The sequence below is a fragment of the Stegastes partitus genome, unplaced genomic scaffold, assembly GCF_000690725.1.
Source record: "Stegastes partitus isolate 25-593 unplaced genomic scaffold, Stegastes_partitus-1.0.2 Scaffold688, whole genome shotgun sequence".
In the NCBI taxonomy this organism is placed as follows: Eukaryota; Metazoa; Chordata; class Actinopteri; family Pomacentridae; genus Stegastes; species Stegastes partitus.
In genome coordinates, this window is record NW_007578419.1 from 260,363 (window position 1) to 280,437 (window position 20,075).

Below are 20,075 nucleotides of genomic sequence, written 5' to 3' on the forward strand. Positions count from 1 at the left end.
ATCTGGTGCAAATGATTTTATTTTTTTAAAAATTTTAATATTTAAATGAAGACTATGGAATAAGTATCATGATTTTAAGCTTAGATCTGGTCGACTTTTCTAAATAACTGACTGAAAATCTGCTGATTTTTTTTTTTCTTTTCTGTTTTTAGTGTCTGGCTTTGATAAATGGTGTAATTTGGGTGATATTTTTTATTTCCTTTCAGTCCTGCTGTTGGGTTTCAGAGTTCAGAGGGTTCAGCAGTAATATTTACCACTCACATTTACAGGTTACCTGCCTCACAATAATTACTTTTAATTACACTAATTACAATGCACTAACAAAAATTACTATAAAGTTCTTCCACACCAAAAATTCTTATCAAACCTCACTGTGAAAGAACTAAAAAACTCAATGAAGAACTCGATTACGTCTAATCCTCATCAGGTAAAATTTGTATAGACTAAAAGAAGCAGGAATATTTAAAGGTACAGATATATTTTAGGAAAAAAATATTGAATACAAAGCTGTTTTTTTGTGTGTATGTAAGGAATGGGAATCTACAAAGAGGCAGTAGATAGTAGTCACAAATCCCAGTTCTCTCTGGCATGGCAAAACCTGTATTGATATTGTAATGGAGGCTTAGAGTGAGCCTGAGCAGGAGAGGTACAGCCGAGAAGGTTTTGGTAGGATTACATCTGTCTGTAGAAGTAGGGGGTCTTACTCACTACACGGTCTGTGAACTCCCAAGTCTCTTTTATCTGTTCTTTTTCTGTCCCTCTAACTTTTTCTCACTTTCTAACATTTTCAGTTGTGTTTTTTTTTTTTCTCTCTTTGTGGTGTAATCCCACACTCTTCTTCGTTATTGTCCCACAACCAACAGAGGAAAGGAAGCAAGTGTTTGTCTGTCTGGTCTCTCCGATGCGTTTCTCAAGGGCGAGATATTTCAAAAAATATTCCACAGGGGTGATTGTCGGGCTGCAGCCAAGGATTATTTTCATTGTCAAATAACCTGTTGATTGTTAATTAATTAATAAGTTGTTTGGTCTATAAAATATCAGGAAGTGGTGAAACATGTGGGTTAGTGTTTCCCAAAGCTCAAGATAGCATCCTCTAATGTTTGTCCACAACCCAAAGATATTTAGTTTACTGTCACAGAGAAGTAAAGAAACCAGAAAGTAATCACAAATAAGAAGTAAACTGATGTATTAATTATCAACATATGTAACAGCTAATTTCATATTTGACAACTAATTCATTTCTTTTATTTAGTTCCATCCTCAGAAACACTTTGCTCCGTAGGAAGTATCAGTTTGATATTAGTTTGATTTACATTAAATTTACAGGAGATAGTCCCCAAATAATGAAACCTAATTTGATTGCTGTGATGTTAGCTGAGAATGTTCATACTGCTTTTCATTTGTAACCCTCCATTCGCACACTAGATATCAAAAATAGAATTTCGCAAGTATTTCATCATGATGTATTTGTTTCTGTTTCAATACCAACTCTATGCAAGACGTCCTATAATCAAAAACTCACATTGCCATTCCATTTAGACAATGCTTCACCCAAGTAAATAAGTAAGTTTAACATTTTTAATCATGCTGGCAACTGCATCTAGGAATCTCAATAGGAAGTGTGAAGGTTTCTTAAGTGAGCTGAGAGAAGCCGTCCTCCACACAAACAGGTCCAGGCTATGTATTCATAGTCCACGCTAATGTGATTTATGGGATATCCATTTGCAGTGCAGTGAGATGATAGAGTGCACGGTGCAACCTCTGCTCCCTACCTGGCCACGCTAACACGGAATAAAAACCTCGTACCAGCCTGGCAGCAGGGGACCTCTCACGATAACAACATGTATGTGCGTCTTATATCGTCGCCGGGCGATGTGTCTGAATTATGATACGTGTTTTCCACGAGGTATTTTTTTTTCCTCTTTCTCAATTGGGTGGAAGCGCTACAATGGACAGGGAAGTGGGAGGTTTTTAGGAATAAAGCAGCTTTTGCCGTTTTTATTACATTGTAACTTACCTGGATTTACTGACATAATTAAGTTTCTAAAGGACCTCTGTTGTTGCTTGTATTTAAGCGTTTTCATTGTGTTTCTCCCGCTTTCATGCTTTTTTCAGTAGATTTATTTTTAATGGTCCCCCAGTAAATACACGCAAATGGCAGAGTCTCAGAGTTGTACTTGGGTGGCTGAGGGTGCTGAATAGAAATGGTGTTGGCTGAGTGGCAGTTTCCACGCTCCCTCCTTCTAAATCCCCTTGTGTTGTGGCGTGTTGTGGATGGTAACCGTGTAGTTACTTCTGGGCCATATCATTTAAAGGTTCCCTTTTTGACAGGGGTGGGGACGAGGGGTAAGTGGTGTTGATGCAAGGTGGTGGTGGGCAGGTTGTTATATGTTCCAGCTCCACTGGTATTCCTCGCTCGGGGCGCAGGGGTGGAATAGTGGGGGCATCGCGCCTCACTCGCTCACTTTGGGGGAAGCCGTCGGGCGCAGATCCGGAGCACCGGAGTGAGAAAAAGCTGGCGGTGCAGAGGGAAGGGAGGAGGAGCACAAAGGGTGCTTGGGCTCTGTAAAGGGCAGTGAATAATGGGTCGGTCCTTTCACAGAGGCTGCTAACCTTTTGGCAGCCACCAGCAAACTCCATTCTCCTCTGCCGATCTGGGAGGACAATGTGCCCGGGCCAGGCTTTGAATGAAGCGCTACCACCAACAGTGTTCCCATTCAGCGGCTGGTTGGGAACCATCTTTTTGGCTATTGTCCTAACTCTGACTCCTACCCCCAGAAGCAGAGCAGGAAAGGGGACAGGGGGAATATCTAAAGCCAAACTCCCCCTCCTTCCCTCTTCTCGCTGCTCTCTCTCCCTCTCTGAGCTCTAATCTCTCATTGCGGGATGGGAGAGCGGTTCGGATGGGAGGGGGGGGGATGCTGCTGAACACACCACCAGCTGAGATCCGTGAGGCAGCCGGCACAGGAGCCTGATCACACGACGGGGCTGGGGATGGAGCTCTGCTACTGGGCATCAAACTTCAGCCTCCACCTTATCTGAGGCCCAGGCCTAATAATACAGCTTACAGCCCATTGAGAACACATCTGATAAGCCTTTTCCTCTGTGGCCCTTTTAACTGCTAAACAGTGTTTATCTCCAAAGTGCTTCAAGGCCTCGGGGGAACAATGCTGAGAAGGAACAGCGTTTAGCCAGCCAGACCTCACTATTGAGTCACATCAAAAAAGCACTGCTCTATAGCCTGCGCTGATGTGTGGGCCACTTCCATGAGAGAAAAGCAAAGCTCTGCTTGAAATGCATCCCTTGCTTGTTTTCCTGTCCTTTGAAAGTGCACATATGCGTTCCAGGCTGCATCAAGCAGTATTTACCTTGTAGACTCAGCTACCCTTGATGTAGGAAGATCATTGTTTTCTAATTATGTTAAGGTTTAATCATTTGTGTGTTAAACAAAACTATTTTGCTTTAAGTTTGAAAGAATCGTTATAAAGACACAAGATGACGGAGATGTGTTTACAGTGAAAATCCAGCTTATCTGCTGCTTTCTGGGCCTGATGTAATGACAGTGATGCTCTCTGGAGGATGGAAAACGTGGCTGCTAAATGAGCCTCTGAAATGATAGCATGAGATAAAACCAACAGGTTTTCTTTTTTTTTTCCCCCCTCTTCCTTAAAAAAATCCCTTTTGTGTATTGGAGTTTGTTTCTCTTTCCAACCCCCATTCAGAGTGGCTGGTCCGGTTCAGGGGAGAACAGTTTTACATTACAACTGTGAAATCCTGGCATAAAGGCGTCTTTTGTGGCGCGCCATTATTTTCACACAAATATAGTCCATTGTCACAGTGCTGAAGTTAATTTGATCAACATTGGGGACATTTAACTGTTTTGTTCGCTGAAAAGACTTGTTTCATGCTCATTTTCGGGGCATTGAAAAGCAATGATTGGCAGAAAAATAATGTTGCCGTTAACAATTCAAAGCAATTAGTTTCCCATGGGGAGGCAGTGGGCCGCACTGGCCACCACACAGCGATGCTTTGTCATTTTATGGAGGGTCATCAGTCAACTGTCAGAGCGTCTCAAAGAGCCCTCCAATCTAAATGTTTCCCTTTAGGCTTTTCCCAGAACAACAGGCTGAAAGAGCAGAGAAAGGCCGGCCAGTTTCCAGCCAATAGACATGTTGAGCTGCAAGAGGGAGGACTGGATAATCGCAGGGAGATCCTCCATAAAGCCTGAATGAATTTATTAAAGAGAGTTGTGTGTGTGCGCATGTCCATGGGCGTATTATGCTAATCATATTTTCCAACGCAACTTCCGCGTCATAACATGTAACACTAATATCCTCCCATGTTTCCAATCGGTTCATGTGTGGTATCTACATGTAGAGCACAGTTCTTTCTCTGCGTACTTACACATCCAGGAGTGACACGCAAATATACATTATAACAAGATTACTGTTTTTTTAATGTGTGTGTGTCTGTGTGTACATGTGACTGTGTGTGGTTGTGGGTGGGTGTGTGTGTGTGTGTGTGTGTGTGACTCTGTACTGCCTTCTCACCCTGGGAGGCCTACAGGAGCAGAGGTTAATCTTCCCCAGTGTCTCTGTGCTCATAGTGAACCTGTTTATCTCTCGCTCTCCTTCTTACACCCACGCACACGCACACACGCACACACACACACACACACACACACACACACACGAACACAGAACTGTAAAAGTTGTCTTGATTCCATATAATTGTCAACTGAATTTGAAACAAACTTTTAAGGTGTTGCAAAAAAAAAAGTAAGCATTGGCAAAAGAAAATGCAAATTAGTCTGCTTTCCATTGGAGCGAATGAATGCGGCTGCATATTGTTGTCAGAAGGTGGTGATATAGGCTACATTACACATGGCTACAACGGAGAGAGTAGAAGAAGACAGAAACAAAATTAGTTGTTTGCCAACTGCTAAAAAAGCTCAAAGAAGAAGAAAAAACAAGACTTTGTCCATCTGTAAGCCAAAAACATGTCTTCAAGATTTGTTTTTCAATCTGGAAAGATCATTCATGTACGTAAAATTTTCACTATGTCAGAACTTAGGTTTTAAAAAAAGAAAAGGATTTCCATCTCCCTTGAGCATTATTGTGCATTATTGAGGATGTTTCTGTTGCTTTCCACTGTTTCTAATCACTTTTTGGAATGGTTCGATGCTTCAAATTATGCACGACTGTGACATAGAAACACAGCTTCTAACTACTATGGTAAACTAAACCAGTTTGTTATAGTTTAATCCCTCCTACGTGTGGCTTTTGGGGACCCTTAAAGTCTGGGGGCCTGGGACCCAGCTTGTTTTTTTCACTCTCAAGTGATCTAAAATTCGCTTCACAATTTTCCAACCTCCGAAACCTTTTAGACAAACTTCTGTGCCGTGAAGATCCAGCCGACACCTTCGCGTCTCCACACTTGCTCGCAGGTGCCTTCTTCATCTTGAGTGCGTTTTGACAGCGCTATTGGCCGAAGCAGACTCACTCCTTAACCTCTGCGTGACCGCTGCAACACCTTTGCACCCCCTCGGCGCCACATCTCCCCTGCATGGTGTTCTTGTTGGGGTGGGCGTTACTAAGGAGATGGGGTGCTTACAGGGGGACCAGGGTAAGGCTGTCCTGCAGTGTCAAAGGTCCTGTCAGGGGCCACCCTTGGCCTATTCAGAAAGACGTCACCAGCACATTCTTCACAATGTTAACATTCTCCCAAATTCTCAACATTTACTTACAATGGATGACTGTGCTCAGCCCAGCTATTGTGTGCAAAGTTGAATCTGACTGGCCAACTTATGGTAAGTCATCTTGTCAATATAATCATGACATGGCCCCCAGTTGCACCCTCATAATCCCACATAGACTGTCTATTATGGCTCAGTTTAGCTGTCAATCACAGTGTATAATCTGGCGAGGAGTCAGTGAGCGATGGAGGCTGGTGTGAAGGAGAAGGATTGTTGCTTGTGTATACTTGGTACACATGTGTTGTCTGTGAGATTGAGGTTCTAGTGGTGTCTTTGGGGCAAGAATATTTTCATTTTCTTGTGCATTTTTGGGTTTTTTTGCGTGACTCTTCAGTGACAGCATGTTTGTGTGTGAAAGAGGAGCAGAGTCCGATAGAATGTGAGCTGGTTGCTTTGTGCTGCTGGTTTAAGGAGCCTGGGAGCAGAGTCCGGGGCCATGTTATAAATTAGCGTCTGACCCCTGTCTTTGTGTGGCCCCTAGGAAGGCCTGACGAAGCCCCCCAGCCCGAACCTCAGTGAGAACGGCCCATGTGAAGAGGCTCTTTCAGGGGTGTCACTGCGCGATGAATTGGCCGGGAGAAAGCATGTTTATAGACTGTGTAAAGGAGTGTGTCTTTGTGGGAGAATGTCACTGACACTGTTACAGTTTGCCTGAATGAACTGTGATGACGAGGCTAATGGGGCCCCCGCCGAGGGTGAGGGTCAGCGAGGAGGGGGGGGTGCCTCCCTAACCCAAGCTCGGGACCCCCCACCCGCAGGCCCTTTCACGCCCAGTAGCTGTAGCTAATGTTGCAATTCTTCGTTCTCCCCACAAAGGCCAAGAAAAAAGTCAACTTTCACACCAGCGGGTCACCATGAGTGCTTTAGGAAATGATCGTGTAAACAGAGTGTTACCTTCTGACCTGTGGCTGATACCTTGGAGCAGCAGACAAAACAGCCAGGCTGCGGGTATTAGACATGGCTGTTAGCAGGAGAAAGACCTCAGACTCTGGAGAAACACACATTCACGCTCCTTCTCCTTATCGCCCTGTCTCACTTTATCCGTTCTTATTTAAGGGTGACCGCCTCACACTCATCTCCTCTTCCCCTGGTCGACTCTTACTTTTGAGTCTTGTATGATTGGCACGTGTTCAGATTGATTTCAAGGCTGTGCTTTAGTTGATTTACTTTTGGCTCCTTCACTCACAGCAGTAGATGTGGTAAATTCTCTGTTGGAAGCAGGATAACGTGAGTTCCCACGCTTGTAAGAGCTGCGCTGACGCCGGCGTTCAGCCATTTTACTGCCCCTCCATTCAGACCAACAGGATAAACTGACCACTAACCCTGCTTTAAATAGAGCCGAGTCTCTTAGCACCAGGATGTTAGGTCATTGATGACATCAGTTCCAGTTTTATTAATGAGCTACGGCTCGCACACACACATGCATGCACACAGTCTGTATAACTTAAAGCACTATGCTGAAGAATCTTAAAGACCCCCCTCTGGTGAAAATTAACTTTTTTGGCTTGTTAACACGTTTATATGGTGGTTTTTTTTATATGCTGGAAGACACATCATGAGCACAATAATCAGTCGACAACATGGCGGAACATTCTCAGACTTCAGGGGTTTCATAGGTAGCAAACCTCAGCTTGCAGGGTGGGACTTTCTGTGTCAGTAGTCTTCTTCAGGATCAGTTTCTGGATTATCAGAATCAGAATCAGAAGCTTTTTTATTGCCAAGCGAGCTCGCACACACAGAAATTCTAAATAAAATATTTAAAAGAAAGGTATAGAAATACTACGTAAACAAAAAGTACTATGAAAAGAGACATAAACCAAGTGATAAATTAGGAAACAGTTTAAATGACAATACAATATTGCACGTGATTATACATGTTTGGCTGAATTACTCCAATATTACAACTTGTGTAGGGCAACGGTTCTCAAACTGGGGGTTGGGACCTCCGTGGGGGTTCCAAGATAATTTCAGGGAGTCGCCAGATCATTGTAAAAAATAAAATAAAATAAAAATAAAGCCTACATTTATCAAATAAATTTTTAGTAGGGCTGTCAAAATTAAAAGTGTATACTTCTTCCCACTCCTTTTTCAAACGTGTTAATATTCTGATTTGATTATGCGATATTGTTATTCTTTTTTGCTCTTTTTTAAATGATTTTGTTTTGTTTTTATATATTTTTTTCCCTTTCATTTGTTTGAAATAAATTCAATTCATCGATTCATTTAAAAGTTAATGTTAATGTAAAGAGATTAATCTGTGTGATCAACGTATTATTTTTTTAACGCATTAATGCACGAACAACAAAATTATTAGTCATGCCAGATTAAAAATTCAAACTGGGGGGTCACAAGGACAAACTTATGGTATCTTAGGCGTTGTGGCTTAAGAAGTTTGAGAACCTTTGGTGTAGGGCACAGTAGTTTTTAATGTTTTAGAAGAGTCTTAAGTGAACTGGTGTGCTTGAGCTGCGGCAAGGGAGTTGTGAGATACATCAAATACATTTCAAGATATGGAGGGATTAGTTTAATGGGGAAATAAAGCTTCTAAATATTTAACCCTGACACACAGTTTAGATTTTTAGGGGTTTAATCAATGACTAGAGGGGGACTGACTTTAAGATTGTAGGTATTTGTTCCTTGGCTGAAGGATACACAGCTGCTAACAATGTGGGTGCTGAACCAGGCACAGGTTTTGTCAGAGCTTTAAATGAACTGATGATGTGGTAGTCACATTTCCTTCATGTTGGTATCCTTCAGCTCATAGTTAGAGATAAATGGACCTGGTGAGGTGGGATTTGTATTCTCTGCATTTTAGTCAATTCCAGAACAAAACTGGAACTTTAGTTGACAGATCTGAAGTAACGCCACCTTTATCTCACCCGTCCTTCACCTTTTATGACCGTGCAGCCTCAAGGTCTGCAAGGGTCAGCATGACGTACATTTAATTAGCTGGAAAAACAATAATAGACACACCTGTAAGTTCTACCTTTGGACTCAAAAAACAGCCCAACCTCTTCAGTCAGTAAACACAACCCTTTCTGAGATAGTGCCATGCCAACGATCAGTTTCTCTGTTAACAAATGTTTTAATTATGACTAAATCCAGAACAATAAATCTTATAATTCTTTGGCAACAAATGATTCCTGTAGGTTGCTTTTCAAAGATTCACAGCTTTCAGATTCTTTTTTTCTTTTTATGTGACTATAAATGTGAACAGGGACTATCTAAACACAAAAACTAAACATTTTGTCGTGAAACTGTAATATACAGCTTTAATATTATCTAATATTTTAGGGATCAAATCAGTTGAATACGTCAGAAAATAATCAATCGTTGCAGCTGAGATTACACTTAAGAAGCACCATGCTATTCAAATAATGGTGCATTTTATTTTGATTTGTGCTTGTTGTTGTAGAATGTTCAATCACGTAGATGCAAGGGTGTTAAAAATTCACAATTACATCAATCATAACCGTGAAGCAGTTTTAGTGTTATTCTGTAGAGGCACTTCTAGATGCCGTCCCCATCTTTAAGTTGACTCCCCTTCTGAAAACCTACAGGATAGAAAGACAATCTACTTTCTGTTTAATTTAAAGGAACGTCAATTTCCATACTCTCTATTTAATATAATAACTGTGTTCCCCGCCTCCTCACTCCAGTCACCTTCGCCTTCCCTGCCTCATAGAGAAGAAGTGGCTATGCTTTACGACAGGCAGTCAGACTGAGACCCACCACTAAGAAAAGCCTTCTTCTCTCTTTACGGCCTCATAAATATATTGTTATCTGTGCCTGGGAAGTCCGCGCTGAGATTTATCCACACGATTAGTGGAGATAGCGAGCCAAGCATCCTGAATCATTAATTACACAAGAGCCTGCACTACATCCACCTTAATTTCCTATATCTGCTCTGTGGAAGAGACACTTTTAAGTAGGTGATGAGGCATAGGAGTTAATTATATGTCGCTTAGGTGCATTTTTTTTTTTCCTTCTTCTTTAAAGCACTGGGATGCTGGCGCTGCGGTGAAGTTCTGGAGATTTGGAAGTAGTCCATGTCATGAGAGGATCTATACTCTGACATTAAAAAGCAGTGTTTTTAATGCATTAAAACACCAGGACCATAAGTGTCAATAAAATGTGCAGGATTTTATAGACTCTTAAAAGGCATCAAAACAACATAAATACAAGTCATTTTAGTTAGTCCAGCAGAAGCAGAAGCAACATGAGCGAATCCAAGCTGCAGAAATCTGCTTCTTAGTCTCCATCTAAATCCGTAAATCCACTGGGTTCAGAACCAACACAGAGAATGTCTTCAGGATTAAAGGCAAGAGAAATGTGTTTATGTCACACCTGTAAGCCAGAGCTGCAACAACTGACCAATCAGTGGAGCAGTTATTAAAATAATCCCAACTATTGAGATAAGTTATCTGTCTGTGAGTCATTTTTTGAATTAAAAAAAACTGAATTCTCAGGTTCCAGCTTCTTACAATTTAATGTTTTCTGGTTTCTTTACTCATCTATGACAGTAAACTGCGAATTTTTTTCCATTGTGCACAAAACAAGACATTTCAGGATGTCGTCTTGGGCTTTAGGAAACACTGACTGACATTTTTTCCCCCTTTTTCTGACATGTTAAAGACCAAAACTCTAATCGGTGAATCGAGAAAATAATGGACAGGTTAATCCACAGCTGCAGCCCTCCTTTCAACACAATGAAATACCAAATGCCTTGGATGACACAAATCGATATTAGTACAAGATGTAAAGGACAGTCTAACAAGACACACGAAAAAGGTTTTATAAAGAGAAAAAAAAAAGCTAAAATAGAATAAGACGGTTAAACAGGAGAATAAAAACTACAGTGCAGAACAGGACATGAATAATTCATTCCCGACTTAATTTAATAACATGCAGCGGCAAACAGAAGGTCTCAATCCCTAATTTAACAGAACTAATACACGAAGCAGATCTGAAGTTTTCTGGGAGTTTGTTCCAGACACGTGGAGTATGAAAACTGCTGCGTTTCTGTGTTTAGTCTTATGTCTGGGGACAGTAAACAGATCTGTCTGAGATATTCTTAGAGGTCTGGAACGTTCATAACTTAGCTCTGATCAGAAGTGGCCCTTAATCATTCAGTGCTTTGTAAATGAACACGGTCTGAACTCGTTTGCTCACCCTTTGATCAGTGCAGCAAAGTGAATCTTCTTTGCCATCAAAGCAGATTCTAGGCGGAAATTATCACGATTTATTGATCTAATTGTGGTGTCAGCTGAGAATTAGCAATTTGAACCTGAAGGATGTTTACTTGTAGCTCCAGCATGTCGTCAACAATGTACAGCGGACAGAAGATGAACATAAGTTGGTGCAAGAACGATGTAGGTGCTGTGAAATGTGGTCCCTTAGCTCTACGAATCTGCCATACTGTCGCCTTTATGTCAATAGTTGCACAGAAAAAACAAGAAACATGTTGATCAAATCGATTTTTTTCCTTCAAGATAGCAAGACCTGTATATCCTCTTTTATCATTTTCCATGTCTGTTGCTTAAATCCATAATAGTTCATGAAAGCTGTAAAACCAATGTACCAAAAAACTGCATCAGGCCACAAAAAGATGCCAAAAAGTTTTATAAAAATCTAATTTTCTTTGCTGTGTTAAGGTAAAAGCCCATCTAATCAAAGTGCTCAGACCACCAGGTGGTGCTGTGAACTAAATACCCCGAGGTCAGATGGCAGCTAGAAAAGTGTTTGACAGCCAGAGGAGAGTGATTGTCAAGAATGTTCTATGTCTAATCTGAATTGTGAGGTGTTTTCCGGTGCATTCAGGCTGCCAGCTTCCATCGCAGACCTCCTGACGGTTGTTTAAAATATCGTCACTGACGAGCGCTTGTAATGTTTTGCAGGATCACGGACCAGCGGTATGAGAAGTTGCCATATTTTGTGTTTGGGGACTTTAACTTCAGGTTGGACTCGAAGCAAGTTATTGAGGTGAGTGTTTTTTTGTGTACAACATGCGCACAGCTGTAAGCTTATGTACATATGTGGTTAAGTACTATCAAATTTATGCTAATTATAAAGCATGTGTGCACGCGCTTGTGTTGGTGTGTATTGGAGTGCGACGGCAATATAGTAAAAGTGGTTTTAGTAGCCCACTGTCTCTTTAGAGTTATGACTCATTAAAAGCTTCACTGTGGCTGGCCCAGCTGTGTTTGCCAACTGAGCCTCCAAGTGCATTGTTATGTTATGGTGCCATTCACTGCTCTTTCTCTCTCCCTTCCTCTCGGACTCCCTCCCCTCTTTCTTCCTCCTTCTCTTGGTGCAAATGAGGCCAGTGTGAGCGAAGGTAGTGCAGTCATTCAGCATTCTCAACGAGGAGATGGGGGGTTTAGTGGCATAACAAGTCATAAAAGCCCGTGCAGACAGTGATGTCCTATGATAACAGAGTGGGAGAGACACTTGTTGGCCGATCCTCTCCAGCACAATGGTCCTCGAATCAGTGGGCCTGTTCTAGGTGTGGGCATTGTTCGTTTCAACCAGAGCCCCATTCAGGAGAGAGGGAAGAGGAGGGAAAGCTTTCTGAATGGAGGGCTCAAATGCTCAAATGACTTAGGAAGGACTTCACTCTGTGTGGCGCACAAGAAGAAAGCTTTTGTAGTTTAGCCGTCCGGCCACAAGGGAGGCAGTAAATCACCATCTCCTCTACGTAGAAGGAGCAGCTAAGAGGGATGCTCATCACATGTTTTTACTTAGCAATCTATCAGGAGCATTGATTAATTGCCTCAAAGTTTGTGCAGGACATTTGATTTTGGCGCTGTAATTGGATCACATTAACCCGGTGGTCATGTGAGCATGCATTGCTTTGGAGATAATAAATACAAGACGAGAATTTGCAAGAGCAGATGCGCAAACACTGAGACTATTCAGAAGTCAGTCTCTGCAATTAAATGTCACCTGGCACACATTTAGGCGACTGCGTTGGTTATATATCAGTGGTAGACTGTTTAATATCTTAACAGCACAGCAGTGATAAGACACCTTGTTCTGTGCTTTAAAATATATAAGAAAACGGCATTATCCATGCCAATATTGGCAGGGAATTTGTATCCATTAAGCTAAAGAGCTAAAACAACATCAGATGAGATGATTCAGAGCCTATCTGTGTTTACGCTGTCCAGCTAATCTAGATAACTCTGTGCTCATGTTCCTGTCGTGTCCCTGCTGCTCTGTGGTAGGTCAGCTCTCACCCTCTCCATGTCTCTACCACTCTGAAATGCTGTTTGAGTGCAGCGGGGGTCACGACCCCTTTTCCAGGGATGTGTTAGGCTTGCATCGGTGTGTGTCCATCTCTGCCCCCTCTCCGCTCCTTTCTTATGCACCTTGGCCCCATTCCCTTACACATTCACATCCAGAGCGAACACACAAATACACACACAAACCAATTTGTTAGGCCAAATGAATCTGATTGATACACCCCGTTTAGAGGGGTGTGGCAGCAGTGCAGGGGGGCCTTTTTAGACTGCCCTCTCAGGAAGTTAGAGCTGCGGGCTCAAGCATAAACCACACTCACCTAGACGTTTTAACTCCAGCTTAATGAAGGTTCCTCAAACGTGCCGACCGTTTGATGGGGACAACAAAAACGGCTGGTGATGTCATCTGTGCGAAATGTGTTATTAAAGGGGCAGCGCTGCTTCATATAAACCTGTCCTGCGCTTTGGTCAACCTGCCTGATTTAACAGTGACCTGTGTGTTAGCGGCAAAGAGAGCTGTGATGTCACCAATAAACAAATGGGTTGCAACCTTGGCGCAGGATGTAACTCACAGCCGGCAGGCCGTTTTAAGCCCTTTAATGACAATTAATGTCAACAGGACAATTAGTGCACATCTACTGAAGTGCTTAACTGTAGATGGGCTGGTGGTGGATCGATCGTCCATACTTATCCGAAGATTGATTCAGACACAGAGAGGCCGGCTCTCTTTCTCACTGCCTGAGAGTCTCATTTATTTTTTTTCCTTTTCTTACAATTGTCTAAATTGATAGAAATGGGCCCAAAATGCTATACAGAAGAATTTTGCTCTGCTAAGTGGGTGAAATAGTCATAAAATTAAACTACTTGCCTTTTTGATTTGTTGAACACCAGGGACAACTCTCAAGCACCCATGGGGCTCCCTAGGCCTCACTTTGAGAATCACTGGATCAGAAAATACTCCAGTACATTTCTCTACAGCTGCACGCTACACCACTTCTCTTCTTCTCTGTCTTCAGTCCATTGTGGGTGACTAGACTGTGGACAACCACTAGCCACTCCCATGTCACCCATCCTGCCTTGTGGGTGGGTGGATGGGACAGAGGGTATTTTAGGATGTATCCGTGTGTGCACAGAAAAGGAGGTGGGTTCGGAAGAGAGTGGGTTTGTTATTGTGGCAGGCCAAATTCCAGGTGGCAAATTCCTGGCATGCTTGTGCGGCAGGATCAGTAACCAAAGGCCTGCGGCTGCCCCCCTTCTGCCCAGCCCGGGCAACCCCATTAATTGTGTCCGACAGAGGGAATTGGTTTCAATTGACCCCCATTCAGCGGCCCTTTGACTGGCAGACAAAAGACACAGCCACGTGGAGACTAATGCTAGGGCTGAGCAGCCTGGAGGTGGTCCAGTCCCCACCAACCTTCTCCCTCCTCTCCCATGGGTCTGATCATGCTTTGGCTTGATCATGCTTTGCATCAGTGCTGATAAAACAGGAAACCTCAAAGGAGGGGTTTTTGAAGATTTGGCCTGGTAAATCATACATACAATACTTCACAGCCCACTTATCTTGTATGCGCGATGTCTTTTAATCAAGGTTTAATTGAACGCTCGTTTTTGAGCCACATTCAAGTCAGTCGTGATAAGCACACTAGAGATGCTGCCCATGTTACACACTAGCAAATACATTCAGACCCCAACGTGTTGCAGCTGAGATCTGATTGTCAAGTTTTCAAGGAAGACCCTGTGTTGGCATCTTAAAGGCCACCTGTGTGCTTTAGACGGAGAAGGATTTTGTGTTGTGAATTTATCTGTGGATCTAAACCCATGTTCAGACCATGTTTTCTAACAAATATGTCGGGCTCAGAGAAACACCAGATCTTGATTGTTTAAGCAATCGTTTAATAGCACTGCTAAACAACCAAACTTTGTGTAATTCCATAAGTGACACAGGCAGCCAACAGTGCTTTATTCGCAGCAGATTTATTAGGGACAATCTAATGTAGCTAGGATTTTATTTTATTTTATTTTATTTTAGTACATCTTTTAAAATTAGAATGCAGCTTACTGCCTTGTAATAATCTTAACAGGCAGAAAGAATTCTGTACAAGCAGGATATTAGTTGGACCAAAACTCACTAGGGGTTGACTTATTGGTTTGGCAGTTCATTAGATATATTATTCTGCATTTTCTTTATATCCCTCTTTTTTTTTGGTAACTGATTCCTAATCAAATAAGTTAATTTTAAAACGTTCTCCACTGGCTGCAGCTGCGTGTCTTTATTCGTAGTCACCGCTCTGTGATGTCGAGCAGTATGCCGCCCACAGCACTGTACGACTGGTTTCACATCACAAGAGAACTTTTCCACAATAAAGGATAAATGTTGAAAAGTTCTCTTGTAATTAAACACATGTAAAACCTAAATAAACTAAGTTATTTCAAGAAAGCTTTGTGGAGGAGTTTGTGGCATTTGGAATTTTGACTCTAAGATTTTCGTTTTTACTGTAAATGTAAATCTACTGAGTAAATTCATCTTTCTTTTTAGTTATTTTGATTTTTATTTACACCTTTGGCAATTTTGTTAATGTGACATTCATGCCAATTTAAGCATGTTGAATTGTATATCAGTTCCAAGTATTTCCAAAAATGTCCAAAAATCTTTTGAACTGATATTGGTGTTCACCCTGAAAAAAAAAACAAAACACACACACACACACACACACACACACACACATTGGTCAATCCGAATGACTAACAATAGCTTTTTCTATTGATCAATTTACAGTTGATTTTCTCGATGAGTCAGCGAACCATTTAGTCACTAAAATGCCCAAAATAAATAGTCAGAGATGTCTGTTAAAACTGCTCTGAGCCCAGGGTGATGTCTCTAGTGTCTTGTTTGGTTCGACCCACAGTCCAAAACACAAAGATATTCAGTTTACCATTTACTATTGATCAACCAGCTGCTGCAGCTTCAGATGGAGGTCAGTGCTTCAGGGCTGCAATGGGATTAGGATCCCATACATACAATAATACTCCAACAGAAATGGACTGTGCAGTAAGCATCATCATTATGAGATGGGTCTTGGATAAAATTTCAAGCAGATATTTGAGAGGCTGTTGTTGTTATTGATCCACGTTTGTACACGCTTTGAGTTCCCGCTGCCTCGTACTGAATTGAAGCAGGTTTTTTTTGTTGTTGTTGTCTTACAAAGGCATTTAATAATCCTTTTTCCAGTTTATACCTTAAGGTGAACTTTAACCACTGCACTGTGATGGGGCAGACAGATATACCCCCAAGCATTGCTGTGGCTAGAATTGATGAGCGTTTCAGCTGAAGTGGGCAGTAATGATCAGAAATGCTGCCAGATGAGATGGGTGACTGAAGCCAATATGTGTCATGTTTAAAGCAGCAATAAGGGTACCTTAGCTGCGCTTTTGTAACCCCTTAAAAACCTTATTATAGAAACCCATGTTCAGTCTTTCAAACCACAGCTAAGCAGTGCCAACCCCTACACTGTGATCTCAGTCAGGAAGCCGCGTCACATAACCCTAGTTGACCTGTTCACACCTACTACAAACACAGGTTTTGCTTGGTTTTCTACGCTTCAGTCAGAAAGTGGTAAAAGGTGCACAGTGGCATGTGTTACAGTGTGTGTGTGTGTGTGTATGTGTGTCCCTGGAGGTGGCCTGTGGCCGTGAATCAGCAGTGTCGATGACAGGCTCAGGGCTCTGTGCCTGGACTCCTAGTATATTTAAAATCCCTCCTAATTAAACTTAATAGAATGTAAATTTAATATCTGCAGAGATTGTGTGCTGCTGGCCGGCCTGCTCCAATTTAAGGATTGATAGAGGCCAACGGGAAGGTTAATTGCTGACTTGATCTACTGTCCCCATGACATGGTGTGGGGCTGTTTTAATTGGGCCTGATCTGCTGCTACATGGACAGATTTCATTAGACTAGCTGGCCTCTCATTGACTGGACAGAGAGCCGGATTAGCACCCCCTGTCTGCGTCTGCAGGAAGTGCACGGGGCCGAACCGGGCATCAATCTTCCTTCCTTTGTCCTGTGTCCTTTCTCTCGCTTGAGCAGCATGAAATTAAAGGTGGGGCCCTCGACTATCCCCACTCCTAATGAATGCTGTAAAATGCCTAGTAATGACACAGCAGCATGATAGATCATTCATTTTTCACACAGTGGAATCACTCAGTGCATGCAGCCATGAATGGAATAGAAATAAAAGCAAGCAGGTTTTTTTTTGGAAGACGTTAGACAAATGTCTGTTTTCCTTTTGCAGCACATATGTGAGAGATTTTACACAAGACTTAAGGAAGTTTTCATTCAAGGGTACCACTTTTTTAATATGTATTTATTACATGCTATAGATGTCACTGTTTCAATGATGGAGTTAAACTAAACATGCCGTGTGTGTGTGTAATCTGCAGTCTCCAGTTGAAACCAGCAGCAGTTCATCAGGTAGTTGATGGCCATTGTCCCAGCTGCTGAACCTAGTCTGGGTAAATAATTTGCTCTGGTAAAGGCTAAATAATTTTCCCTTTTTAGTCCGACTTTGACTATCATGTGTGTATCTGGCCAGCTATAAATCAAAAGGCGGCCAGTGTAATTAAGTGTACACTACATTAGTCAGGCTAATTAATTTTGGGGGCCATCCATCCATTAACCAGCGGGCCAGCACTGATTGGGCCTCTGTTCTGTGGAACCCCTGACACTGGGGACTATGACCCTCCTTGGCTGCCCTCAGCTTCCCAGATACACTCATGCGTGTACACCCGGAGACACAGATGTATACACAGGCATACGTGCGCCAAGCCTCGTGTAGTTTGATGAAAAAAGGAAGCTTATTATAATTAATTTGACAGTATTCTGTCGTAACTCTTCAGGACAGAGTTGTTAGCAGCTTACTAAGAGGAGTGTTTATATTTAGCTATTTTATTGCGAGGCCAAATTGTATTGACAAATCCTTTAGATGGTTTGTGGTAGCCTACTAAATCAATATACTTTTCCGCGAAAGACAACCCACCTAACACTGTCTTAATTGTCCTGATGCAGTAAAGCCAATCCATTTACTGCACCATGCAAGCCAAAACAGAGTTATTAGCACCTACTATGTGACCTCCGCCTGTTTATGGCCTCACAGGTGAAGCCTGGGGTGATATTTCCCTACAATACAATAAAGACATATTATCTGCCTAGAAGAGTCCAATCTATCACAATGAGGGCCCATTATATCACTGATAACCCATCTGGATATAGAGGGAGACTATTCCCTCTAGACAACAGCGCCTGTTCTCTCTCTCTTCTCTGTGTTTGCTTTCGATGCTAATGAATACAGCGCTGAAGACACAGAGGAAAAAGGAGTTCAGCTATGAGGGCGTAACTTGAGCGATGCAGCTTTGATGGGAGCGCTGTCCATATAATTAAAACGCTGGCAAATGAAGAACAAGCAGTGGCTTCTGTTGGTCCTGCTCATTAACAACAGGCCGTTTGAGCCCGGCGCCAGCCATGCTATTGCTATTGTGTGCTTGCGAAGGGGAGGGGGGTGCACTGTGACTGGCAGCTGGGAACACCATGCCAACGGTGGGATGGTGTGACAAGCCAAGCCAAGGATGAGCGCAGAGCCTGGCACCAGCAGGGCCTGGGAGGGGACGTTGCCTCGCAGGCCCCTGGGGTTGGTCCCGGTCAGGGATGTAACCTGAGTTACCCCTCGGTGCCTCGCTGCTGCTGTCTTCTCCAGCTGCAGCCGTTGTTCAGACGTCTCTCTTTACTCCAAGGTTATTCAATTAAGCAGCTGTTTAAGTGGCCCAGTTTCATGGCCCAAACTATCATTTGTGTTGTTTCAGGTACATTAGATGTATAATTGGAGACATCTCTACCGTGTTTATGGATCTAATGTGTTGTGATGCATTCCTACTGCCTCTTTTTGTTTCATTTAATTATTGAGTCGTGAAGCTCTGCTGAAAGCCAAGTCTGTAATTGGCAAAATTATTCTATAAATATTGTACATAAAAGTTCCTGCACACAACTCAGTAGTTCAAATGCTCTTAATGCTCTTATTTCCCAGCGGGTCTCCCTCACTCTCCCAAGCATTCACTCACTCTTTCTGTCATCATTTATCTTGTATTTTACTTTGTCCTGTCATCTTTTCAGATTTTTTCCTTCCACAAATGGCCATCCTAATATGTCTAATAGCAGTTCGCAGCACATGTCATCAAATTACTGCCACAAGTAAAGATTATTTTCAGCATCAATTCGTATGCTGATTATTTTTATGATTATTTTTTATAAAATGTAATAGATTTTTTAAAAGGGTGACATCTTTTAGTTGCTTGTTTTGTCCAATGTGATTTATTATTATATAGGACTAATGAATACATTTATACTTAAAAAAAAAAGGTTGTTAATTATTAATCATAAGAGTTTTGTCAACTAAATGTTTTTTGCATGAAATCATGTATAAATGGCCTTTAACAAACAGAACAAATCGTCAATGTCAGGGTGCAACATCCTCACCAAAAATATATATTTTATTGAACTGTTTTTGTAAGGCAGATTATATGCTGTATGTTAATCAGATGCTCTTGATATGTTGCAAACACGCTACATTCAGGGAGGAACAACACATTGTAAAATGATGCATATTCAACCCTCATAACCCCAAACCCACTTCAGGATTTAAAGACATGTTATCTTTAAATAAACCAAAAATCACGTTTTCTACCAAAGCCAGTAGCTGTAGAGACATCATTTGTGATGTGCTTATTCATCAGTTAAGCATCATATTGCATCAATAACACTTTATTCTACATGTCTCATTTAAAAAAAGATCCATTTGCATGAGCCAGATTTTGCGGTGCACAGTGTGGAAACAAATGAAAAATATAAATAGTAAAATAACTACAGTCTGTAGAGCTGCATTTTTTTTTTCAGTATTGGTAACACATGTTGGCCCCTATGTAGTACATGTTGATTTCAGTGATCTATCTATCTATCTATCTATCTATCTATCTATCTATCTATCTATCTATCTATCTATCTATCTATCTATCTATCTATCTATCTATCTATC

The 20,075-nt window shown here is 41.9% G+C and overlaps 1 protein-coding gene across 3 annotated transcripts in view; it reads left to right on the forward strand.

Annotated features, from left to right (window-relative positions):
* Window positions 1-20,075, forward strand: part of inpp5a (inositol polyphosphate-5-phosphatase A) — a 180,261-nt gene that overhangs the window by 109,205 nt on the left and 50,981 nt on the right. For all 3 annotated transcript variants that reach the window (XR_520513.1, XM_008290645.1, XM_008290646.1), the window contains exon 9: window positions 11,653-11,737. Coding sequence is in view for 2 of the 3 variants with exons in the window: in XM_008290645.1 (XP_008288867.1) it covers window positions 11,653-11,737 (85 nt within the window). In the remaining variant the exon portion in view is untranslated. The remainder of the gene's footprint in view (window positions 1-11,652; window positions 11,738-20,075) is intronic.